The sequence below is a fragment of the Schistocerca gregaria genome, chromosome 2 (genome assembly GCF_023897955.1).
Source record: "Schistocerca gregaria isolate iqSchGreg1 chromosome 2, iqSchGreg1.2, whole genome shotgun sequence".
Classification (NCBI taxonomy): domain Eukaryota; kingdom Metazoa; phylum Arthropoda; class Insecta; order Orthoptera; family Acrididae; genus Schistocerca; species Schistocerca gregaria.
The window spans coordinates 479,990,969-480,016,509 of record NC_064921.1 but is presented as its reverse complement, the minus strand read 5'-3'; the positions used below and the strand labels follow the sequence as shown (position 1 = coordinate 480,016,509).

At 36.6% G+C, this 25,541-nt stretch overlaps 1 protein-coding gene across 1 annotated transcript in view; it reads right to left on the bottom strand.

Annotated features, from left to right (window-relative positions):
• The window catches only part of LOC126335847 (glycerol kinase-like), a 193,131-nt gene that overhangs the window by 109,702 nt on the left and 57,888 nt on the right, over positions 1–25,541 (bottom strand). Inside the window, exon 6 of the mRNA XM_049999317.1 lies at positions 13,160–13,270. Within this exon, the coding sequence (XP_049855274.1) occupies positions 13,160–13,270 (111 nt within the window). The remainder of the gene's footprint in view (positions 1–13,159; positions 13,271–25,541) is intronic.

Genomic DNA, 25,541 nt, shown 5'->3' with positions numbered 1-25,541 from the left:
TGTATGAGAATTTATGAACAAGGGCAGGTCATTAATCATTAGTATAAACAGTATTGACAGTATTGACAGAGATCCGGGGTACAGCATAAAGTGTGACCTGGCAAAGATTGCATCGGCATCGAATCATACCAGTGTTGGGTTTGTGTCGGTTCTGGAGCGCCACGACCGACCTCATTTGACCTCTTCTGTCAGGAGAGTTAATTTGGAGTTGGAACGGCTACTTGGATCTGGTGCAGGGTCACACATTGGTGAGGTTCCTGTTGATTCACTCTGTAGGTGGGACTATACTAGACATGGCCTACACCTCAACAGGAAAGGGAAGGGTAAACTGGCTGGGCTGATAGCAGGAAATTTAAAGGGGGGAGGAACTACATCTCATGGTGGAAACTCTTTTTTAGTGTAAGATCAGTGTCCAGTGGGAAACTCAGCCAGGCAAGTACTAAAGATGTTAAAAAAGTTCAAGATACTCACAAAAGTAAAGTGAAAAATACTGTTAGTATATTTCATCAAAATATTGGGGGATTGAAGAATAAAATTGATGAGCTTCTGCTTTGTTTAGAAGATATAGGAACCAAGAATGTAATAGACATACTATGCCTGTCTGAGCATCACATTGTCACTGATATGCAAAAGGTTAGCATCAATGGGTACAAATTAGCTGCACATGTAAGTAGAGATAATATGATGAGAGGAGGAGTTGCCATATATGTCAAAAGCTTCCACAGTGCAAAAAATTTAGAAACTAAAAAATTTTGTGTAGAGCAACATATGGAAGCATGTGCCACTGAACTTAAACTAAATGATGGCACTTTCATAATTGTAACAGTGTATAGGTCCCCCTCAGGGAATTTCCAGCTATTTCTAGAAAACTTGGATGCTTTGTTGTGCTATCTGTCAGACAGGGGGAAGCAAATTATCATTTGTGGGGATTTCAATGTTGATTCCCTGAAAGAGTGTAATAGGAAGAATGACCTTTTAGTATTACTCAGTTCTTTCAATTTGAGCTCCGTCATTGATTTTCCTACTCGGATAACAAAGAACAGCAGTACATTGATAGATAACTTTTTTATAGACCAAGATAAGTTTAAGAACATAAATGCTTATCCGGTTGAGAATGGTCTTTCAGATCATAGTGCACAGCTTGTTACAGTACATGACATAGCTCCATGCAGTATAATAAATCAGACTTTCAAAGCAGTGCATTCAATTAACAATATAAATATTGCAAACTTTAGGGAAAGCCTACAGCAGCTAGACTGGGATGAAGTGTATAAGGAACCCGATGCAAACTTGAAATATAACTTATTTCACAATACATTTTTAAGGGTATTTGAAAATTGTTTTCCCAAGAAAATAGTTAAACATAATTCCAAGAAAACATATAAAAAACCTTGGCTAACTAAAGGAATAAGAATATCTTGCAACCATAAAAGAGAACTGTATCTAACAGCAAGAGGGAGTACTGACCCCGAAATTGTTCAATATTATAAAAAACTATTGTGCGGTACTAAGAAAAGTTATTAAAAAGTCCAGAAGCATGTGTATCATGTCTGAGATCAGTAACTCTGATAATAAAATTAAAGCAATTTGGAATATTATTGAAAGGGAAACAGGGCAACCAAGAGCACAGGAAGACTTTAGTGCAATAAAACTGAATGACAAGTGCACTAACAAACAATCAGAGATTGAAAATATTTTGAATAATCATTTTTTAAATGTTGTGGAGAAAATAGGATCTAGATCTTCACTAGAAGAGGCAAGGCTATTAATAGAAGAGGCCATACCTGCGCAGTTTGAAACAACTGTAATTCCACCAACCTCTCCCTCTGAAATCAGTAAAATAATAAACTCACTGAAAAGTAAAAGCTCTTACGGAATTGATGGCATTTCCAGCAAAGTACTTAAAGCTTGTTCCCCACAGATAAGTAGGATTCTCAGCCACGTATGTAATAGCTCTTTGGAGCAGGGTGTTTTCCCTGATAGACTGAAATATGCCATTGTAAAACCATTGCATAAACAGGGGGATACGTCGGATGTCAACAACTACCGCCCAATCTCTCTTCTGACAGCTCTATCAAAAATTTTTGAGAAAGTAATGTATTCAAGAGTAGCCTCCCATATTTGTAAAAATAAAGTACTAACAAAATGTCAGTTTGGTTTTCAGAAAGGCTTTTCAACAGAAAATGCTATATATGCTTTCACTGATCAAATATTAAATGCTCTGAATAACCGGACATCACCCATTGGTATTTTTTGTGATCTCTCAAAGTCCTTTGATTGTGTAAATCATGGAATTCTTTTAGATAAGCTAAATGGTTTAATTCATACTTAACTGGAAGAATGCAGAAAGTTGAAATAAGTGGTTCGTGTAATGTTAAAACAACAGCTGATTCCTCAAACTGGGGTGCTATCAAGCACGGGGTCCCACAGGGTTCGGTCTTAGGTCCTTTACTGTTCTTGGTATACATTAATGACTTACCATTCCACATCGATGAAGATGCAAAGTTAGTTCTTTTTGCTGATGATACAAGTATAGTAATAACATCCAAAAACCAAGAACTAAGTGATGTAATTGTAAATGATGTTTTTCACAAAATTATTAAGTGGTTCTCAGCAAACGGACTCTCTTTAAATTTTGATAAAACACAGTATATACAGTTCCGTACAGTAAATGGCACAACTCCAGTAATAAATATAGAATTTGAACAGAAGTCTGTAGCTAAGGTAGAATTTTCAAAATTTTTAGGTGTGTCCATTGATGAGAGGTTAAACTGGAAGCAACACATTGATGGTCTGCTGAAACGTCTGAGTTCAGCTACGTATGCTATTAGGGTTATTGCAAATTTTGGTGATAAGAATCTCAGTAAATTAGCTTACTATGCCTACTTTCATTCACTGCTTTCGTATGGCATCATATTCTGGGGTAATTCATCGTTGAGTAGAAAAGTGTTCATTGCACAAAAACGTGTAATCAGAATAATTGCTGGAGCCCACCCACGGTCATCCTGCAGACATCTATTTAAGGATCTAGGGATCCTCACAGTAACCTCACAGTATATATATTCCCTTATGAAATTTGTTGATAATAATCCAACCCAATTCAAAAGTAATAGCAGTGTGCATACCTATAACACCAGGAGAAAGGATGATCTTCACTATGCAGGGTTAAATCTGACTTTGGCACAGAAAGGGGTAAATTATGCTGCCACAAAAGTCTTTGGGAACCTACCAAACAGCATCAAAAGCCTGACAGATAGCCAACTAACATTTAAAAATAAATTAAAAGAATTTCTAGATGACAACTCCTTCTACTCATTGGCTGAATTTTTAGATATAAACTAAGTATAAAAAAAACCCTTAATCATTAGTATCATGCAATATTTTGTGTAATGTAATTTCTTGTACTGACATCTTTTATTAACCTGACACGTTCCACATCATTACGAAGTGTCGTATTCATGATCTATGGAACAAGTATTAATCTAATCTAATCTAATCTAATCTAATCTAAAGGTCCAAGCACCAATCCTTGAGGCACTCCATACCTAACATTAACCAAATTTGATTTCTCCCTACCAATGCACACAACTTGTTGATGGTTCTCTAGAAAAGACCTGAACATATTTATACTGTTGTCATCAAAACCATGGTAAACTAGCTTATTCAGCACAGTGTCATGCTCTACACAATCAAAGGCTCTGCTCAGGTCACAAAGCCTGGGCATAGTCCCTAGCCTCAAACACATCTAGGACAAATTTTACGAGGGAGTCCATTGCATCCATTTTGGATTTACCTTTCCTAAATCCAAACTGTTTATCACTAATTATATTTAGTTTACCCAAGTAGGCACTAACTTGCTCATGCATAATCGTTTCTAAAAGTTTTGAAAAAACTGGGGTTATGGATATAGCTCTGTAACTAGCGGGACAGTTCTTTTCCCCTTTTTTGTATATGGCCACAACTCTAGAAATTTTTAGTATGTCGGGGAACTTACTTTCAAACAGGCATTTGTCAACACAATAGGTTAAAGGATAAATCACGCAATCAATAACATCTTTCAACAAATTAAATGACATATCATAGTAATCAACACTAACTGAAGGTTTGAAATTTTTCACTATTTTTAGGATATTATTTGGGCTCACTTCGGTGAAAGTGAAGGTGCTTGGGGGCAGCTTTTCAAAGCAGCTGTCCATAATACTAAGTGCATTTCAGGTGGTTTGATTATTGAACTACTAATTTCTTCAATGAACTGAATGCAATATTTATTAAATTCTTCTGGGGTAATTGCAATTTCCTCTTTGTGTTTAGTGTGTGCAATGGAGTATATTACACTCCAGGCCTTCTTGCATTTATTGTTAGATTTTTCAATGTTTACTATGTTATGCAGTTTCTTTGCTTCATTTATTGCCTCCCTATACTTGCATTTAGCTTTAGCATACAGGTCTTTATACAGTTCTGATTTACTGGTTTTGTACAGATTAGAATACAGCATAACATACTTTTCAGTTGCCCTAACTGTGGAGTATACCATTCCTTCATTTTCCTTTTCTTGTAATTACTACTAATATTCACTGTACATTTTTTCAGAGGGATGTTATTTTCAAATACATTTAAAAAGATGAAGAAAACCTGAGAATACAATATCAGCTGAACAGTATTGAAGCCCAACTGAAATAAGTGAGGGCATGTCTAAACCTACCCATCCACTCTGTGCTCACTGGTCTAGTAATCACAGTTTTAGATTCTGGTTTGGTGCAGTTTGAAGTTACATTATTAAGACTAAGATATACAGCATCATGGTCTGAAAAGGGAAACTAATTACATCAGTGGCCATACAAGTTCTCTTAATATTTGTAAATATATTATCTAGACAGGATGAGCCTCTGGTAGGTTTGCAGTTAACATAGTCCTGCAGGACATCAAAACTTGAATTGATATCCCCTCCAATGACAACATTGTATTTTTGCCATTTCAGTATACATATGTACATTAAGAGTTCCTCAAGTTTCTCCAGAAAGATATGGGGGTCACCACTAGGTGCCCTGTACACTACTACTACAATTAGCTTAAGGCTCTCAATTACTAGACCTGACATTTCAAAATGCATTTCATCACAAAGGGCATTGAGATCTATCCTGCCACAGTTTGGTGCAAGAGGTGTTTTTGCATATATTGCTACCCCATCACGTAAGTGTTGTTTTCTGCAATAGCAACTAAGTAGTGTGTAATCATCCAATACTTTGTACCCAAGCTCATCCTCTTTACACCAATGTTCACTTAAACATAGAATAGTGGAAAAAATAATAGGTACTGTTTTACGGGGGTGATTTCAATGTACACAGGGGCTCCCAAAGCCTGCTAAAAAGTTTCAAAAAAATGAAATTTTCTGAGTGAAATAACTAACAAACTAACAAGTTATTTTAGTGAAAACTTGCTTTCTTGGGCACAGAAAAGTCAAGTATGGAACTGAATTTTGTAAAGAAGTGTATTTCAAGATTAAGACATTCAGAAACATGAAAATATTGAATGCATACAGTTTTTGAAAAATAAAGTTTTTGGAAAAAGTAATAAGTTTGTTCAAATGAAGGTAATGTGGGCTTTCAAATGTGCTATACCAATTTAGTGACTTAGAGCTATTTGATTATAGAAAATTTCACCTTCACACAGTTTACATGTATAGTACAAGGGACATTCGGAAATGATTTCCAGTTGAATATTTTTACAAGTATTGCTCAAATTGCAGGCATATTCTCTTGTAAGATGAACTGATCCAAGTACACCATGCAGATGCTAGATGACTCTTGTGAATATGTGTGTAGTGAAAGAACAGTGCTTGTTTGTTATTAAGTGGAGAAAACTGTGGGCAAAGATGGAAGGTGAAGGCTTTGCGAATTGGCCATCCGTCAACATCATAGCCTCTGGGGAACACTGAGATTGTGTTTCAATTGATTATGGCTGATAGGAATATAACTTTTGATGAACAGGAATGGCAGACAGGACTCAGCAGCACAACCCTGCAGTCCATTATTCATGACAATTTGGATATTAAAAGGTTGTGAGCACACTGAGTTCCAGGGGTCTTAACACAGGCACAGAAGGAGAAGAAGAGTTGAAGTCCATCATCAACTATGGGAATTTAAGAATGATGGTCCATTTTTCTTTACATATCTTTGTTCTACAATACCCATAGTCAAAGATTGACTTCAACTAGGATTCGTCAACAGTCACAGTTTGTTGACAAATCATAATGTCCGTGCCATACACTTGACAAGAATACCAGTCTATGGAAGGGAAACATGCTGGGAGTTCCCAACCTAAGAAACCTTGTGCTGCTCCATCTACAGGTATGCAGTTGATCTTGTCTTTTGGGACACTTGTGGCATATTGTTAATGGACTGGCTTTCACAAGAAACAACTGTCAACAGTATGGTGTTCTACGACAATCTTACATGACTTCCAAAGGAATAGTCCAGTCCAATATGTCGAAATCCATTCTGAACTTTTTATGCAGGAAGAACACAAATAAAGAGATACACTGTCAAAATTTTAGCTGCTAAGACACACTGTAAGTATTTTTTTTTTTAATTGGTGAAGTTAATCATTTCTGTTATGTGAAGAACTGTTTATGACAGTTTTTATAGCCCTTCTTGCCTAGTGAGCAATCAGTTGTGACAAGAGAGCATAGTGCCACATTGTTTTAATACCAAGAGTGACATGAATGAATATGAAGCACCTAAACCATATAAAAATGTCACATATCATTAATATTTTGAATAAAAGGCAGTTTGTACTGATAGCTAAATTACTGCAGATGTAATTCTTACAAAGGTCACAAGCAGAGGAAAATAAATCATTTTAATTTATTTCAATGAAATATTTCTTATGCATACATTTTTATAATAGTTCCTGTGTGCAGTTCTTATGATAATTTTTGAATAATATATATTTTAATAACAATGAAGCTGTTCCTTATTTATTTCTCATAGTCATCACAATACAGAAAAATGTTATTTGAATGATGGAAACAAACATCATCCTTACACCTGGCATGTCTGACAAAAGAAAAATTAATGCTTTCAGGCACATCACACAAGTTACTAGTTTCACTTAGACAGAATTTTGGAGGAGTAAGAAATGGCCCTGGCTGTTGCCATGCTTATTGTGCTGCATACCAACCACACTTAAAGCAATGCAGAAAATGTGCTTATGCAAACAGATAATGCACAAATGACTGAAATTTAAGAATACTGTTCTCCTGATAAACCTCAAATGACACGGAATTATCAGAAATTATACTGTCTGATAGTTTCCTTTCAGATACTTTACACAGTGTAAAAAGTTCTTTACCAAGGATCACATTGGTTGTTCTGATTGGAATCTGAATCATATCAAAAGTCTTTCCATTATCCACTTGAAAGACTGAGGTACCATTATAACCAGGCCAAGAGTCCAACAAAAGCAATGAACTGATATCTGCAAGTGATTTAGAAACTATTTTGAATATTTACGTATGTATGGTATTCTGCCGTATGGCAGGTCTTGTCATGGGTCAAGCCACTTCCACTTTTGTCTGTCCATAGCCAGTCTTTTCATTTCTGAATATTTGCCTCCTTTGATATTTTCCAGCATTTGATATCTTCTTCTTCCTCTTCCCCCTTTTCCCTCCACCATTCCTTCTATTCTTTCATTCAATAAACAGTCCCTCCTCAAACAATGTCCAATCCAGTTCCATTTTCTCTTTCTGATGACTTTCAGCATGTTTCTTTCTTCTCCAACTCTTCTTAATACTTCCTCATTCCTTACTTGGTCTTGCCACTTCACTTTTTCCATTCTTCTCCATATCCACAACTCTAGTGCCTCCAATCTTCTTTCATCTTTCTTCCTCAATGTCCAGGTCTCCACACCATAGTGCAACACTCCAGATGTAGCATTTGACAAGGCTTTTCCTCAGATCTTCGTTTAGTGGTCCACAAAGTAATTTCTGTTTCATCTTGAGTCCTTCTTTTGCCATTGCAATTCTTTTCCTAGTTGCTGTTGAGCAATACATATCATCCATTATTACACTTCCCAAGTAACTGATGTTATTCACTTGCTATATTTCCTCTCCCCCTATTTTTATATGGCCTTTTCTCCCCTTTCCTCCAATTACCTTGCTTTTTGTTCTCTTCTTGTTAATCTTAATTCCATATTCTTCTAATTTTGTGTTTAGATCATCTAACATTTGTTCCATCTCTCTTGCACTCTCTGCCATCACAACCATGTTGTCTGCAAATCTTATACAATCCACTCTCTGACCTCTATACAAACTCCTCTCCTTCCATCAAAACTTCCACTAATAATTTCCTCCAGATATATATATAAAGAACAGTGTTGGTGATAAACAACAACCTCGTCTTACACCTCTTCCCAGTTCAATTTCTTCACTCATCACACATCTATTCTTACTCTTGCTCTCTGGTTCAAATATAAATTTCTAATTAGTTGTCTATCCCTCCAGTCAACTCCATGTTTCCTTAAGATTTACATCAGTTTGTACCATCTGACACAGACAAAAGCCTTCTCAAGGTCAATGAACACAACATACATCTACCTTTTCTTCTCCACATACCTCTCCCCTATCACTCTCAGTAGTACAATGGCATCTCTAGTTCCCACTCCTTGCCTGAAACCAAATTGTTCATCTCCTATTACGCAATTCAGTTTTCCATACAGCCTTCTTTTGAGCGTCTTCAGGAAGACTTTGGCTGCATGCGATATCAGGCTTACTGTTCTATGTTCCTCACACTTTTTGCTGTTCTTTTTCTTTTCTATAGGTATTAAGATACTTTCTGTAAAGTACTTTGGCCATTTTCCTGCCATATATATTTGATTACACAATTCAATCAACTCCCTTTTCCCTTCTTTCTCCAATGACTTTAACAGTTCCGCAGGAACTTTCCATTTTTCATCTCCTTCATAGATTACTCAATCTCACTAGTTAGTATTGCATTTCCTTTGTCATCATCTGTAACTTTATCTTCTTCTTCTATCCCAAGGTCTTTTTCACTTGGTCGGCAGTCTGCAGCATATAGCCATCCTATATATTCTTCCCATCTTCTCATTATTTCTTGGGGTTCACTCACCGTTTTACTGTCTCCTGCCTCTACTTCCTTTAGTCCATTGTTGTTTCTCTTTTCCCTGAATGTCAAATCCATTGCTTCTTTGTACATCAAATCATATTTTCCTTCTTTCTCTAATTTCTCTATCTTGTCACACTTTTCTCTCAGCCATTTCTGCTTTGGTTTTTCTGTCTCCCTTCTTAATTCATTACTTAACTTCCTGTAGTTTCGCTTCCCTTCTTCTGTGTTCACAGTTTTCCGTTTCCTGTGATCATCCATCTTGATTATCACATCTGGTGTTACACATTCTTTCTTTACTTTTTTCCTCTTCTTGACACCAAGCATTTCCTTAGCTGCCTTTCTGATCTGTTTCCAGTACTTTCATCATGATTTCACAATATGCATTCTCTAATTTTTCACAATTGCCTTTGTCTTTCAGTTTCTCAAAGTTAACGTGCTCTCTCTTCTGTTCTTTCCAGGTTCTTTTCAATTTAACTAGAACCCCAGCTATTACTAATGTAAGATCTGAATAAATATCTGTCCCTTGATAGCTTTTCACATTCTTTAGGCAATTTTGGTATCTTTGTTGTATCATTATGTAATCAATTTGATATCTTTTGTTGTCAAATCAAGATATCCAAGTACACCGTCGTCTTTTGTGGTTATCAAATGGAGTATTTCCAACTACCATGAAATTTTCATTGCAGTATTCCAACAATCTTTGCCCCCTCTCATTTCTTCCTCCCAGTCCAAATCTTCCCAGAGCTTTTCCCTCTGGGCCTTCCCCAACTACGGCATCACCCATTATAACAATACATGCATTTCTTTTCTCTCTCTCTGCTAAGTTTTCTATCGCCTCATAACATTCTTCTACCTCTTCATCTGAATGATTACTTGTTGGCATATAGACATGGATGATAACTAAGTCTTTCTTTTTCCCTTTCAGTCTCATCGTCATTATTCTTTCACTAACATATTCAAGCTTGACAACCTTGTCTTTCAGTCTTTTACCTATCAAAATTCCAACCCCATACATTCCATTTTTATCTTCACCTGAATAGTACAATCGGAAGTCGTCACTTTCTAGTTCTCCACAACCACCTCATCTCACCTCACACCTTCCAAGTACATCCAATTGGTTTCTTTCATTTCATGTTTGGTGTCTTCTAATTTCTCTTCCTGGAGAAGGGTTAAAACATTCCAAGTCTCAATCCTCCAATAAATCTTCCTTCTTCTCTTCCTTCCTTCCTTTTCCATTTGACCTAATCTCTGGAGTCTTTGTTGTATTCCCCTCCCAGAGATCCGACTGAAGTGAAGCTTTACCTCCGGAATATTGTACAGAGAGATCCATCCCATGAACATAGAGGGAAGTAATTCCAGTGGTGGTTTCCCATTGCCTTCCACTGTCCTCCACATCCTGTCGGCTTGCTGACCCAGTTTCCTGCTGGGGTTGGTAACCCGACCTTCCACTGGGTTGCTCAGCTCAACAGGGGCACCACGTGTAGGTAGGATTATGGAGAATTGAGGTAAGAGAGGCTAAGAGAACTCTCTTGTTGAATTTTTGTATTCGCATCTCATCCTCATTTTTAGCCAGAGTGGCAAGGTTGTAGCAGCAACTCCCCCAGGTAACCTCTCAGATTTGAATATGTTAAAAATTATTCTTTCTTATTTTTACAGATTTTGATAAGCTGACTATAATTATTTTAATAAACAGTCCTTTTCTAAATTATTAGTCTTAATATGCTTTAAGGTCCCTGAAGACAGATATAAAAGTCCAGAAAATGCAATTCATTCATATGTACCACTGTCATTGTTGTATATAAATGAGTCTTAGCATTCATCGACTGCACAACAGACTCTGTCTTCTTTCACCTCGAAATGATAAAGTGCAGTTTGCTCACAGTTCTTTCACGAAATCTGATCAATCAGCGTTTGACACAGCAGATGTGGGGATAACAGCAAGCTATGTTTTCATGACACATATGAATTTATGCCACCTCTCCTATACTTTTACTTGTTTTGTGACTTCCTACAATGCATTATTTCTTGAAACTGCCTAACCAGGTCAAAGAAGATTTGAAATCAGCAAAGCTCATCTCAATCATGATTTGGAGAGCCCATTCTCATGACCTCCATTGGTAATGCTGCACTCCCTCTCACAAGTAACTATACATGGTTCATATCCCAAGAAAATTCCTCTAAAGAACTGTTGTTCATGTTATTTATTCAAGTTTATACGATTACATTGATTATTAATTGAGGTTAATGGTATTTTTTGGCCACTGTGTACAGTTAATATTTTGGGTGGTTTTTTATTTCACAGTTTTTTGAGTTTCACTTTGATATGTATTTACTACTTAATGTAGGTCTTTCTTCCAATTATGCAGTTCACAGTCAGATTATGTAAAGCAAAACCATGTTTGTGCACTGCTCAATATTAAGTGTTAAACATAATGAATATTAATTCATTTTTGCCTCCATTGTTAACATTAATGCTAACACAAAAGCAACTGGTAATTATTATAGACATAAACGAGTTGCAAATTTGAGTGAACAGAACCTGCAAACAATTGTTTCAGAGAAACTGTCAACAAAAACTGAAATTCCTTTTACAAATTACTGAGAGATCCCATGTACATTGACTCATTTTCATTATAAATAAAGTACAAAAACTACCACTGTAAATCATTTCTGAACACGCCTCATAAATCACAAATATCTCCCTAGAAAAGATATTTCAAGGTGAACTAATTATAATGTTATCAGTGGTAACTGAGAAACTATGGTAAGTTTTGAACATCCCTGTTTGAACAAGAAACTGGATATTTCATCTGTTGTATACAAATATAAATAACAAAATGAAATCAAACAAAGGAAAAAATATAATATTAATATCAGCATTAGCACAAGAATAAGTAGTGGAAATTCAAGGATGGAATAACAACAATATTATGAAAAGGACACACTATTACCCACTATACAGAGGAGATTCTAAGTTGCTGACAGGGACAATGAAAAGACTGCTATCCATTTGTGTTACATTTAAGCTTAAACATATAGCAGTCTTTTCATTGTGCCTGTCTGTGATTCAGTGTCTCCACTATATGGTGAGTGGCAATCTATCCTTTTCATAATACTGTTATAAGAGCAAGTAGATTTACAATAGAAGCAAACTACAGCAGAACATGTGTGGAGTACCATCATTTTTTGGTCTAGCCTCCCACCTATGACAAACCTTCTTGTATGATACTTGTATGATTTTGAAGAGAAGAAAGATAGCACAGCATACTAACTTCACCATTCCAATTAATGATTGAAAACTTGGTGCACTGGCCAACTGGAATTTTTAGGTGGTTTTCCACACTTGTTTAGGCAAATGCTGAACTGGTTCCAGTCTCTGCCTCAGAAAATACAATGCACAAAGAGTTAAAACATAATAGTATACAGGAAGAAGTTCACATGTTTTACAGGTAGATGGTGCATATGACTTTTCTCCATTAAGTTAACTGATGACAGTAGTGACAGAAAGCCAATGGGTGAGGCTACTTGATATTGTATCGTGTGTGCTACCTATGTTTGCCTAAAAGGGAAAAGAAGTTTGAGGAAAGAAACTGTAAATGGACGACATAAAAATTATTCTTTTATTTTTATATTGTGTTTCACTTTCTGTGTACCTTTTCACCCTAAAAAAATGATTCACATTCACAAAGAAGCTTATTTATCTTTACATTTTCCCTCATATCTCTTTCAGCACTTTACTGGACCTGTACATTCCCATTTTCAATGAAGAAAGCTGTCGTTTTTAGATCTTGGGATTTACACTGCTGGTAGTTCACCCTCCTTGATTACTTTCTGTAATTATAGCTGCAGATATTTTAGTTAGTTGAATATAGCTCACTGCTCTAATTTTTATTTTTGGTATTAATATACAAATTAAGATTGTACGAATTTAACAAGCAACAATTTCAGTTAGGTGTTTGTGATGCTTTCAGAGAAATATTCAAATAATAATAATGAAAATAAAATTCATTTATGTCATTCAAGCAGTGTGAACTTACTGTTGTGCCAGTATTGTAGACCACAAAACAACCAGCTCTGTAAGTACTCTTTGCCTCTCCCTCATTTAGACACATTTCTCCAATCAACGCTGATTGCTGGTTACCTAAAATCTAATTCATAAAATTTCACTTATAACTACATAAGAACTTTAAAACATGGAACAAATGAATGTACTTTACTGTTCCAATTATAGTGTTTGCAAGTAAACAGTTTTACAATCACAATGTAAATATGTTTTATTTTACAATAGTGTAGCCTTATAAATGTGCCTGTTCAGCTTATTTCACAGTTTCTACTCTGATGAAAGATAATTCACCAATACAATATATATATTAGGAACCACAGTTGCAAAATGTAAAAGAAGAACACTTAAATAGCCTCATGAGTTACACAAGAGAATACACAAAGAAAGAAATTAAAGAAAGAGTACAATACTCAAAAACTGAAAGTCATGAAATAATCTTCAAACAAATTCAAAGCAAATAGTGATACTCCATATAGCTCTTCTTTAACAGTCCTGAGAAAGGAACATTGACGAGAATGTTGGCATTAAGAAGCACTGGAAAGGCTGATCACATTTAATACGCTACATTACATAACATTTTGGTTATCATGGAGCATTATCCTCTATTTATTACCACTCCTTCACAAATATGGTTGTGAAAGATAACACAAGTAAGAGACATTTTAAGAGATTATGAGCTAAATTCTGCATTAGCCATGCTCCTTTTACCTCCTTAAATCACTCCACACAAATGGTGGAAAGATTTCTACATAAGATTTTCTTGAATAATAAAAGGATAAAAAGATAAAAATTCTTGGCAAATCAAAACTCTGTCCTATAACTGGACTTGAACTCAGATGTTCCAAATTTGAATTAGATTGTTGCTCTGAAGGTTTCAATATTTTGTTTCTCTATTACTATTCTGGCAGCAATATTCCAGACCTCAGTTTTCAGCTTTACATATTTGGTACCTTTGTCTTCCACCCAAAGGAGCTTGCTTTTTGTAAAATTATTTATGGTTTTTGTCATCAGAGAGAGACATACTGCTTATATAAGCACTCTTGAGTCCTTTGCACTCTGTATCAATGGTCTATACACGCCAGGAAGGTCCTCGTGCTAAAGGCTTTTCTGGAAAAGATGTTTCCACTGACTCACAGATCATGATTAGAAACACCATACAGTTTGAGGCCTGAGATGGTGGATCATCACTAAGCTGGAGCAGCAGATGTTGGAATGTTGGTTGTGAAGGTAGAGCCCATTTTGGTAATGATACAAAAATCTGCTGTTCTTACACACTCAATACCTCTGGCAACTGCAGGTTCCGAACAATTGGCATTATGTTCAAATTCAGTTATAATTCCTTAGAGCTACCTAGCAATGGCTGTCCCACTGAATATGTGCACCACTGGCTATGAAACTGTAACACTTGATTGGCATTAAGTAAAGTACATGTATAGCATAGTAGGAAGTATATATGATTAAATTTGTAGATAATGTAGCGATAAATAGGTCTGACAGTAACAACAGCTCTAAATCAACTGTACATGAAATCAAATGAGTTTAGATAACAGATACAGGAACATCATTCAATGCAGCTTCAGCTCTGTGCCTGAGTTCATCAACCATAATGGCTGGCCAGCAGTGGCAAGCCAGTCTCTGTGCAACCCACAAAATATCTGCAATGGGTGGGACACATTGTGTTGACCAGGAGAACAATTGAACTTCCACTTTCTCAGGATTGGTCAGGACAGAATGGGCAGCAACAGTCAAAATACATTTTGAGAGGCCAATATCTCTATCCCAGACTCCTGAACAAATGTCAACAAGAGGTTTATGAACTTACACCACACATTGCTCGAACTGCCTGCTTATGAGCCAAAAATAACCACTGTCAGTGGGAAAAGTTACCCCAGATCATAATGCCATATATCATAAGTGAATGCAAATAAACAAAGCAGATTAATTTACATGTTAGGCTATCACTTATTCCACAAACTGTTGTAGTATATATATATATATATATATATATATATATATATATATATATATATATATATATATATATATATATATATATATAAAAAGGGAAATGTCCTGACTGAGCGACTCATCATCACCCAGTCCATACAGCTACGGATAGAAACTTGAAATCTGGAGAGGGTTTTGATCTGATACTGTAGGCATCATTTACAGATGAATTTCTTGAAATTCACCCTTAAGTAGTGGCATAATTTAGGTAACATAGACACATAGTTTTCTTTGACAATTGTAAAAGTGAGAAGTGTGGCCTTTGTTGTAGGTTCGTGAGTAGTGGGCTACAGTGTGAGATTTGTAATAAGTTTTTACATTGGGGAGAGGGAGAACATAATGGAGAAGTCAGTGGACATTCTGGGGAAATCCTCATCTGGAATTGCAGAGTATGTAGGAAAAATAAGTGAATAAAGGAGCAGGAATGTAAGATCTGTGTCCTGCAGGTGCAGTTAAAAAACTCAAGGGGGTTACTCGATAGGATGAGGAGGGAGAAGGGGGCTGGGGAATGGGAACTGGCAGTTAGTAATAAGGCTACTTGGAAAAGAATATGAGCCAGTTTCACTTGGTGTATCACCAATAGATTTGACCAATTGTCAGGGCTTAGTGGAGATGAGTCTTTTGTAGCTGTGGGTGTAGAAAACATGGACCAGACCTCAGCAGCTATTATGCCTACCAGTTGTAGATTCAAATAGAAAGAAGAAGGTTCTAGTGTTACATAGTTCTCATGGCACAGGTGCAGGCCAACCACTGCAGGAAGTGCTGGGGCGTGAGCACCAGGTCACCAGCATTGTGGAACCTAGTGCAGAATTGGCTTAAGTGACTGATAACATAGACCAGCCATATATAGTAAATTTACAAAAGAAGGTTAGATAGTGATTGTACATGGAGTGGGGAATAGTCTTGAGGGGGATAGAAAGCATGACATAGGTGGTGACCTGAAAAAGATGGCTATTCAAACTAGTAAAACAAATATGCAACTCATGCAGCTGTTCCAGTGTCACAATTGGCCTATCTTAATATAGCTGTTAGGCATATTAACATGGGACTTAAGAAGGCACTGACTATTAGAGAGTATGGTTCACTTTGCAGTGGTACCAGCTGAGTCTATCAATAGGTCACACTTCATTAGTTACAATCTGCATTTCAGTAAGTGTGGGAAGGGGAGGCTGTCAAAACTTATACGTGACAGTGTAGTGGGGGGTGTTGGAATCACTCATAGGAAAAACACTAAGTGGTAACCAGTGCTAGGACTGCTATTTTTTGCAGACTGAAGTCAGATGATAGGTATCTCTGAAGTCTAACAAAGGAACCATGTTCAAAACGGAGAGGTATGTAACAACAAAGGAATAAACATGTTTCATCACAATATAAGAGATACTAGATATAAAGTTAGTGAACTGCTTGTTGATCTTGATTGTGACATTACTGGAATATCAGAGCTCTACTTTCACAATATAGCAGTTTAGAGGCTATTGGAACACAGATTAGCTGGATATTTTTCATGGAGCACTTTGCAGAGTTGGAATGTAGCCATATACATGGAAAATGGTTTTCCATTTGAATCTGTTGACATACTGCGCTGAACAGGTCACTGAATACAGTGCAGGAATAGCTGAATGTATTGAAACTACACTTTTAATTATAGTTATCTATAGGACCCATAACTCTTCTTTTTGAGCCAGATTGAGTTCTTGGCTCACTTTATAGAAAGTACCAAAAGTTAGCTGTTTGTAATGACTTTAATATTAATGTTTTAAGTGACTGTACAAGGAAAAACATGTTGGAAGATTCTCTAAATTCATACCGTCTTATGCAGACTGCGTTCTTTCCGACTAGCATAGTAGCACAACTATAGACAACATTTTTGTTCATTCTTCATTACTAGAGGAGCATTTGGTTAGTAAAAGAGTAAAATGCCTTTTTGACCATAATGCACAAATTTTAACACTATCTATTTAGAAATGTTAATCCAATGACAAGAGAGACTTTTTCAAGCCTCATTACAGAGCAAGAGTGGCAGAATATTCATCGTGCAGTGCACTAACATGTTACCTTGAACAAATTCCCCACATAAAATAGAGCATCCAATTCTATTTGAATATCAGTTCATCAGTAACAATGTTCAGTCTCAAAGGTCTATATTAATTCACAATAAATACCCCTCATCATGTTGTAGGTTGATGCATTGAACTGACTATATGCCCCATCTAGCTGCATCACAAACTAACACTTTATCACACATGCAGCTATGTCACATGACTAACCTCTTTAGTCAAAAGAATAATTCTATACAGTTTTCAAATATTCTGACCATGTGAATATACATATTTGATATCCATCATTTGAATATTATTTCTTTTTTATTTGACTTCGCTAAATTACAAACAGAACATTACATTAGCAGCAAAAAAGCAGTCACTATTCAATTAACCTCTTTTCTCCACCCCTGCCAGTTCCACACTACATTACACAAAACATTTTCCCCACAAATATCAATGTACAAATTCAACAACGTTATACAACAATGGATTGCAACTCACCATAAAGGTGACACATTGAGTTACAGACAAGCACAATAAAAAGACTGTTACACAATGAATTTTCAGCCAAAATCGTCATCAGAAGGGAAAACAAGCACACAGTCACACAAGCCAGCACACCTCATGCAAACATGACAGCTATCTCCAGCTATTCCATCAGTTTCAAATACAGCTAGAACCTTGGCAAGCTGCTAGTGTGTAAGGCCATGCAGTTCCTTAGTTATGTTCCCTTTCCTTATGGGAAATTCCTGGAAACATCTACTCACTGAATGATCAGCTTGATGGCTTGCTGCTGCTGTTTGGTCCTCACTAACCTGCCCAGTCCAGCCATCACCTCGCAGCTTACCAGCTATATACTGCTCAGCCAAAAGCCCTCACTCCTCAATCAATTTATGTATACTGACTACTACTAATAATGGCACAGGATGTAGCAATGAATCTTTCACAGACAAATGAGGTGATGTTACACTTCACAATGATAATCCAAGAATCCAGTCAATTTAACTGATGATAACTTAAGCATATCTCTGAAAAAAATACACATAATCTACAATGGTCATAAAAATAATTATTCCAATAATGAAAGTATTCTTGATTGTAATACATAGACTCTGAAGTAAATACCAAGGAGAGTCAATATAGGTTATTACAGTAAGTATTCATAAGGCTTTACAACAATGATGGAGGCTGAGGTGACCTATTAGTATTGTGACTTTAGTGGTTGGGTACTGAATGGACTTCCACTTGGATAAATTCAATGCTGCTACCTCTGTTCCACCTTGCAAATTCCACTCGATTACCAGGGAATTTTTGAGAGCTACTGTTAATGCAAGACCTTTGTCACACAATAGACCTGTTTTGTTCTGTGCTAATTGATTCTGATTGTATCAGCAACTTCAAAAATTGGTGTTCACACCTCATGACTACAACAGAAGGGGGCCAACAATTCGCAAATTTCAGAGAATGGTAAACAACTAGGAATAACTAACAGATTCAGCTTGCACAAAAATACAAAATGTATGGCAGAAACTACAACTAGCACCTATCATACATCTACATCAACATCTAGCAAAGAAGTAAAGCATCCTGGTGCTCCAATGATTTTGCTTGTAAAGCCAAGAAGTGACGTAAACACTTCCCTGTACATCACTGCTTCATTATGTAACAAAAAAGACAATACAGCTTATGAGTCCATACTGTAGTTTTTGCTAGCAAGAGTTGCATCTGCTCTTGACATTGGGGCTTAAAATCTTCAATTCCAGCTATTTCTCATGTTCTTATTGTTGATAAAAATTTCCTTGCTGTTGACAGTGTTGCTTTTGGCTTCCAAATACTTAAAAACACTAAGTCCATAATGCACTAGAAGTCTGAAATTCTCAGCACTAAACAGGCGTGCAAGTTACTATTTAAAAATACAAAATGAAGAACACACGAAAACACAAAGTTCTCAAGGCCAGTCAGGTAGTCATGAGTCTACCCATAGCAGCAATTGCAACCTAAGACCTCAACTATATGCTGGATGTATTCCAATATTTGCCTTCCTCTACAGTTTTTACTCTCTAGTACCATGGCAGTCATTCCCTCATGTCTCAACAGATATCCTATCATCCTCTCCCTTATTGTCAGTTTTTCCCTGCTTTCCTTTCCTCGCCAGTTCTGTAGAGAACCTCCTCATTCCTTACCTTATCAGTCCACTAATTTTCAATATTCTTATGTAGCACCACATCTTGAAGGTTTCAAATCTCTTCAGCTCCAGTTTTCCATGGCCCATGTCTCACTACCACACAATGCTGAGCTCCAAATGTACATTCTCAGAAATTTCTTTCTCAAATTAACACCTATATTTGATCCTAGCAGGCTTCTCTTGGCCAGGAATGCCGTTTTTATCCATGCCGATCTACTTTTTATGTCCACCTTGTTCCATCCATAATGGGTTGTTTTGCTGCCTAAGTAGCAGAATTCCTTAACTTCACCTGTTTTGTGATCCCAAATTCTGAAGTGAAGTTTCGCACTGTTCTCATTTCTGCTACTTCTCATTACTTTTGTCATTCTGCAATTTACTCTCAATCCATATTCTGTACTGATATTCCAGTTCTTTCCCACTCACTAGCACACTTGTATCATCAGAGAACTGGATGATGTTCTCGCAGAATTTGTTTAGGTCATTCACATATAACAGAAATATAAGAGGTCCCAAAACTGAGCTCGGTGGCACTCCACATTCAATGGTTTCATAGTTTGAATAGTGTTGAGTGAGTATGATGAAATTTTGATTTTGCATTTCAACCACTTATTTTTAACCACTTAGGTATGAGTTTATCCAGTTGTTAGATGTTCCTCTAATCCCCATGTTGTCAAGCTTAGGCAATAGTTCTCTGTTATCTATTAAAGCATTAGAGAGATCTAGACACATTCCAATGACATTTTCACTATTATCTAGTTTCTGAAGTACTTCAGTTAATAGTCCAAAAATTGCTGTATCAGTTGATCTGCCTTTCCTGACACCATGTTGTGCTGTGGATAGTATTTTGTGCTCTTCCAGAAAATCGACTACTCTACTTTGAAAAAATTTTTCTATGATTTTTGAGAAGGCGGATAGTAGTAGAGCAATGGGCCTGTAGTTAGCCACTTCATCCTTTCTACCTCTTTTGAATAGTGGTTTGAACTTAGCTGTTTTTAGGCATGATGGGAAAATTCAGATTTGAAAGGAACTATTGAAAAGGTGGGCTAATGTTTCAATAATGAGATCTCCACATTCTTTTTAATAAGGCTGCGTGGGATGACGTCTATTCCAGTGGAATGATTCACTTTTAAAGCTCTGATAACTGACAGGACTTCTTACCGAGTTGTTGGAAAGAAAAACAGTGAAGTATGGTTTATGTTGGTATTTACAGATGATACTGGGCAGTTTGTATCACAAGGTTTGATTTCAGCAATTAATTGCTCTCTTATATTGCTAAAATAAGTATTGGACACTTTGCTATTTCTTTAGGATCATTAATTTCTTTGTCATTACAATTCCATTTAATACTGTAATTTTGAGGAGAAACGTTGTCAGTTTGCTGTTTCACTAAACTTCATACAGCTTTCATTTTGTCATTGGGATTATTTATATAGCACTTATTTGCCATTACCTTAGCTTCTTTGATCACTTTTTTACATATCATTTTATAATTCTTGAAATATGCAAGGAATTCATTGGATACTGTGGAAGACTTGGTGATCTCATATAATCTTCATTTTTCAGCACATAACTTTTTTATACCTGTTATCAACCAGCAATTTTCTCTGTTAAGCCAACTACACTTGATTTTCTGATTTTTAGCTGGAAATGACATGTTAAAATAATGTGTAAATATATTCATTAATATGCTGAACTTCTCATCTGTATTTTTGTATCTTTACATTTTAGTCCATGTTTCCTCCTGTAGTAAATTCCTAAGGTATCATAACACAATTGAGATGTGGCAGGTGCCTCAGATAATGGCCGCTAATGAGAGTTTTGCCTCAACAGCCATCCACCCAACCAGAGCGTAGCATATCTTGAAATGGAGGTGACGTTTTTGAAAGAACTGTACTCCTCTTGATACTGTAATTAAGCTAATTAAGAGGCACAGTTAAGTGAGTGCTGAGTTCTTGTTGTGAGCAAAAATAATTAACTTTTAATGTTATATCATGTACCTGAATTGTTAACCTGTAAGCCTATTTTTTTGGCTCATAAATAACAAAAATTCGTTTAGTGTATGGTATGTTAAGTGACTTAATTATATTTTTCAGCATGTAATCTGTGTTTCAATGCCTGATGAGTGTGGATGTTGTCTTAGAGTAGTCAAAGAAGGAGTGGTATGTGTAGGCTGTGGGTTGGAATTTCACTGGGGTGACTGTAGAGGGGAACTGAATGGGGAACACAGTGAATCTCTTCCATGAAACTGCAGTCTCTGGAGGAAAGACAAGAGAATCGCTGAACACAAGGAAAGATTGGTGCCCCTCAGACTAAATTAGAAAATGTGAAATCTGAACTAGATTGGTTGAAATGGGAAAAAAATTGTGGAAATTGAGTAAAGGGGAACAGTTCTTATTCCACATTTAAGCTTACAGTATTGAATAAATTAGATTTGTTACATGACAAAGGATGGGAAGAGCCTCATCCAACTGTAGGTCACAGTACAAAGCAGCAGACTTCTAGCAAAGAAGCTCAGTGTGTGTTGGTACCAAAAGAAAATAGGAAGAATTAAATCTTGGAGCCAAGTAGTAGCCACTGGAGGGGTGTAGGCCAAATGCTACAGAGAAAATTAGGAACAGGGTACCACATCACAAGTATTGTGAAGCCAATTGACAAACTTAGCCATGTAACAGAAAACAGGAAATCTGTGTGAAGTTTTGGTAAACAGGATCAGGTTATTGTATAGGGTGAAGCAGGGATGATATTTGGTGTGATGTCACATGTGCTGGACTGCTGTTGAAATTGCTCATTAATATTTTATAAAGTTTTAGTCTTCAGTTAATTATTTTAAAGTTTATTTGTGCTAATATTTGCTATAAAAGTAACTTATTAGTGGATTTTCATTAATCTTAGTTTTTCTTGCTGTGTTATTGACTCAAATGGTCTGTTATTCATGAGTGTGCTTACATCGTTTGTCCAAGCCTCATGCCTCAGTAGTGTGTTTACATTTTGCGGCATGTAGCTGCGACTGTAGCTAAGTACTGACAAAGTTATTTGTGCATTGTTATACACTTATTAAATTTAATAGTTTTCAGCGGTGTTTTATGCTGTTTGTGGCAAAATAGTGCTTTAATAAACTTTTGGAAACATTCACTCATTGTGTTTTTTAGAGTTTTCTGTGTGTATAAGTCATTTACTAAATTTCATCCTTTAGTTTTCAGCTGATGTTTCTTATTGTTTTTAGTGAAATAATTTAGTAAATTTTAACTCAGTGCTTTAACTTCATTGAGCGTTCCAGTGGCTTCTAAAAATTTTGTGAAGTTTTGTCAGTATTGGTATTACTTGTGGTTCAGTAGTATATAAGTAGTTGATTTCTTTATAGAGAGGGAATTTTGAGACCCCTATAGCTTGTTCTATAAATAGTTCCACTGATGTAACTGAACTTAGGTAATGTGGGCACACAGTTTTTTCAGTAACTGTAAAATTTTACCATGAGTGAGAAGTGTGGGCTCTGTTGTAGGTTGTTGGGTAGTGGGTTATGGTGTGGGGTTTGTTCAAAGTACTTTCATAGGGTGGAATGCAGTGGGGAAGCCAGTGGGCATTTTAGCGAGATCCTCTCCTGGGAATGCAGAATCTGTAGTAGAAATAAGTTGATAGAGGAGCGAATTGGCAGTTGGCAAGAAGGCACCTAGGAGTAGGAGGTATTCTGACAGTTATACATTGCGTATATGCAATTTATTTGACCAACTGTCAGAGTTGAGTGGAGAGGAGCCTCTTGTAGCTGTATGTGTAGGGAACACTCAGCAGTTAGTAGGCCTAGGTCACCTGCTAAATCTAACAGAAAGAAGAAGGTCCTGCTGCTAGGTAGTTTGTATGGTACAGGTGTGGGCCAGCAGTTGCAGGAAGTGTTGGGGAGTAAGTACCAAGCCACCAGCATTGTGATGCCTAGTGTAGGGTGGGATTAGGTGACTGACAGCAGAGGGGAGCTATGTAGGAATTTGACGGAGGAGGATCAGATAGTGATAGTGGATGGAGCAGGGAACAGTCTTGATAGGGATGGGGAATATGAAGTAGGTGGTGACCTGGTAAATATAGCTACTCAAACTGGTTACACTGGTGTGCATTTCGTGCAACTGATTCAGCATCATGATCAGCCTCATCTTAATGCAGCTGTTAAGTGCATTAACATGGGGCTGGAGTACACCCTGAAGGCAGATGGCATCGGCCACATTTCAGTGGTGCCAGTTGAGTCTATCAGTAGATTGGGTTTCGCTAGGCAAGGCCTGCACCTTAATAGGTATGGGAACGGGAGGCTGGCAAAGCTTATAGGTGACAATATAGCGGGTGGTGGTAGGACCACTCATGGAAAAATTTCGGTAGTAGCTGGTGTTAGAGCTGCACATTTTCTAAATTGAAGTCAGCTGTAGGTATACCTGCTTAGAGGAAGTTCCTCTAACTAAGGGCTCACCTTCAGAGGATGTCATGTTTCCAAGTAAAGAAGGAATTAGCATATTTCATCAAAATATAAGAGTTATTAGAGATGAAGTTCATTAACTCGTTATAGATGTCTGAAATTATTGGTATATTGGAGCACCACTTAAATAGTTTAACAATTTGGAGACTTCCTTTACGAGGATACAGGTTAGCTGGCTGTTTTTCAAGCAGTTCCTTGCGGGGTGCGGTTGTGGCCATGTACATAAGAAACAGTATTCCATTTGAGTCCATAGACATGTCACGTCACAACAGATATTTGAATGTTGTGCAGTTGAATTTAATGAAACTAAACTTCTAATTGCTGTTGTTTATGGGTCCCCTAACTCTGACTTCAGAGCATTTCTGCTCAAGCTAGAGAGGGTTCTTGTTCACTTTGTAGGAAGTACCAGAAATTAGTTCTATGTGGTGACTTCAGTATAAATTTTGTACATTATGGTGTAAGACAGAGGATGTTGGTGGTCTCCTAAACTCATACGATCTGATGCACATTGTGTTTTTTCCAACTAGGGTGCAGGGGAACAGTAGCACAGCCATACACAATATCTTTATTCATTCTTCATTCCTAGATCAGCATTCTGTTAGTAAAGGGGGAATGGCCTTTCAGACCATGATGCACAAATTTTGACACTATAAGGCTTTTGTACTAAAAAAAAAAGTTACATATAATTACAAACTATGTAGGAAAGTTAATCCAACAGCAATAGAGAATTTTTTAAACCTCAACAAAGAACAAGAGTGGCAGGATGTTTATAGTGCCGATAACATAGATGACAAATGAAATGCTTTCCATAACACATTTCTCATGCTCTTTGAGTGTTGCTTTCCATTACAGCATTCTAAACAGGGTACTAGCAGTAAAAGACAGCCTGGGTGGCTGACTAGTGGGATAAGGATATCATGTAGAACAAAGTGGGAATTATATCAAAATGTTAGAATCAGTCACAATCAAGCTACAGTAGCACATTACAAACAGTACTTTAAGGTGCTTAAAAAAGTTATTAAGAAGGCAAAGAGTATGTTGTATGCAAATAGATTAGCTAATTCACAGGATGAAATTGAAACCATATGGTCAGTTGTGAAGCAGCACAACGTCAACAATATAGAGTCAGTTTGTAGTAAAAATATTTCTGTTACTGATAAATCAGATATATGTACAGTATTTAACAATCATTTTCTGAGCATTGCTGGTGAATTAAATAAAAATTTAGTTTCTACAGGAAATCATATAACTTTCTTGGGAAATGTCTTTCTGAGATTGATGTCTGAAATACTCCTCTGTGATACAGAATACTGAGGTACATTACTGCTCATGTTAGCTCTGTATTTAGCCATATTTGTAATTTTTCCCTAAGGAATGGTTAGTTTCCTGAACAATTAAAGTATTTTTATTTATTTATTTCATGTTCCGTAGATCCAGTTAGTGAGTCAATCACAAGGATATGGAATGTGTCAAATGGTACAGGTTTCATTTTAAATTTACAATAAATACAAGGGCAATTCAATGCCAAATTGTACATAGTTTAAGTAAGAACCGTTCTGCAAGGTTTGCAGGAGAGCTTCTGTGAAGTTTGGAAAGTAGGAGACAAGATACTGGTGGAAGTAAAGCTCTGAGGACGGGGCATGAGTCGTGCTTGGGTAGCTCAGATGGT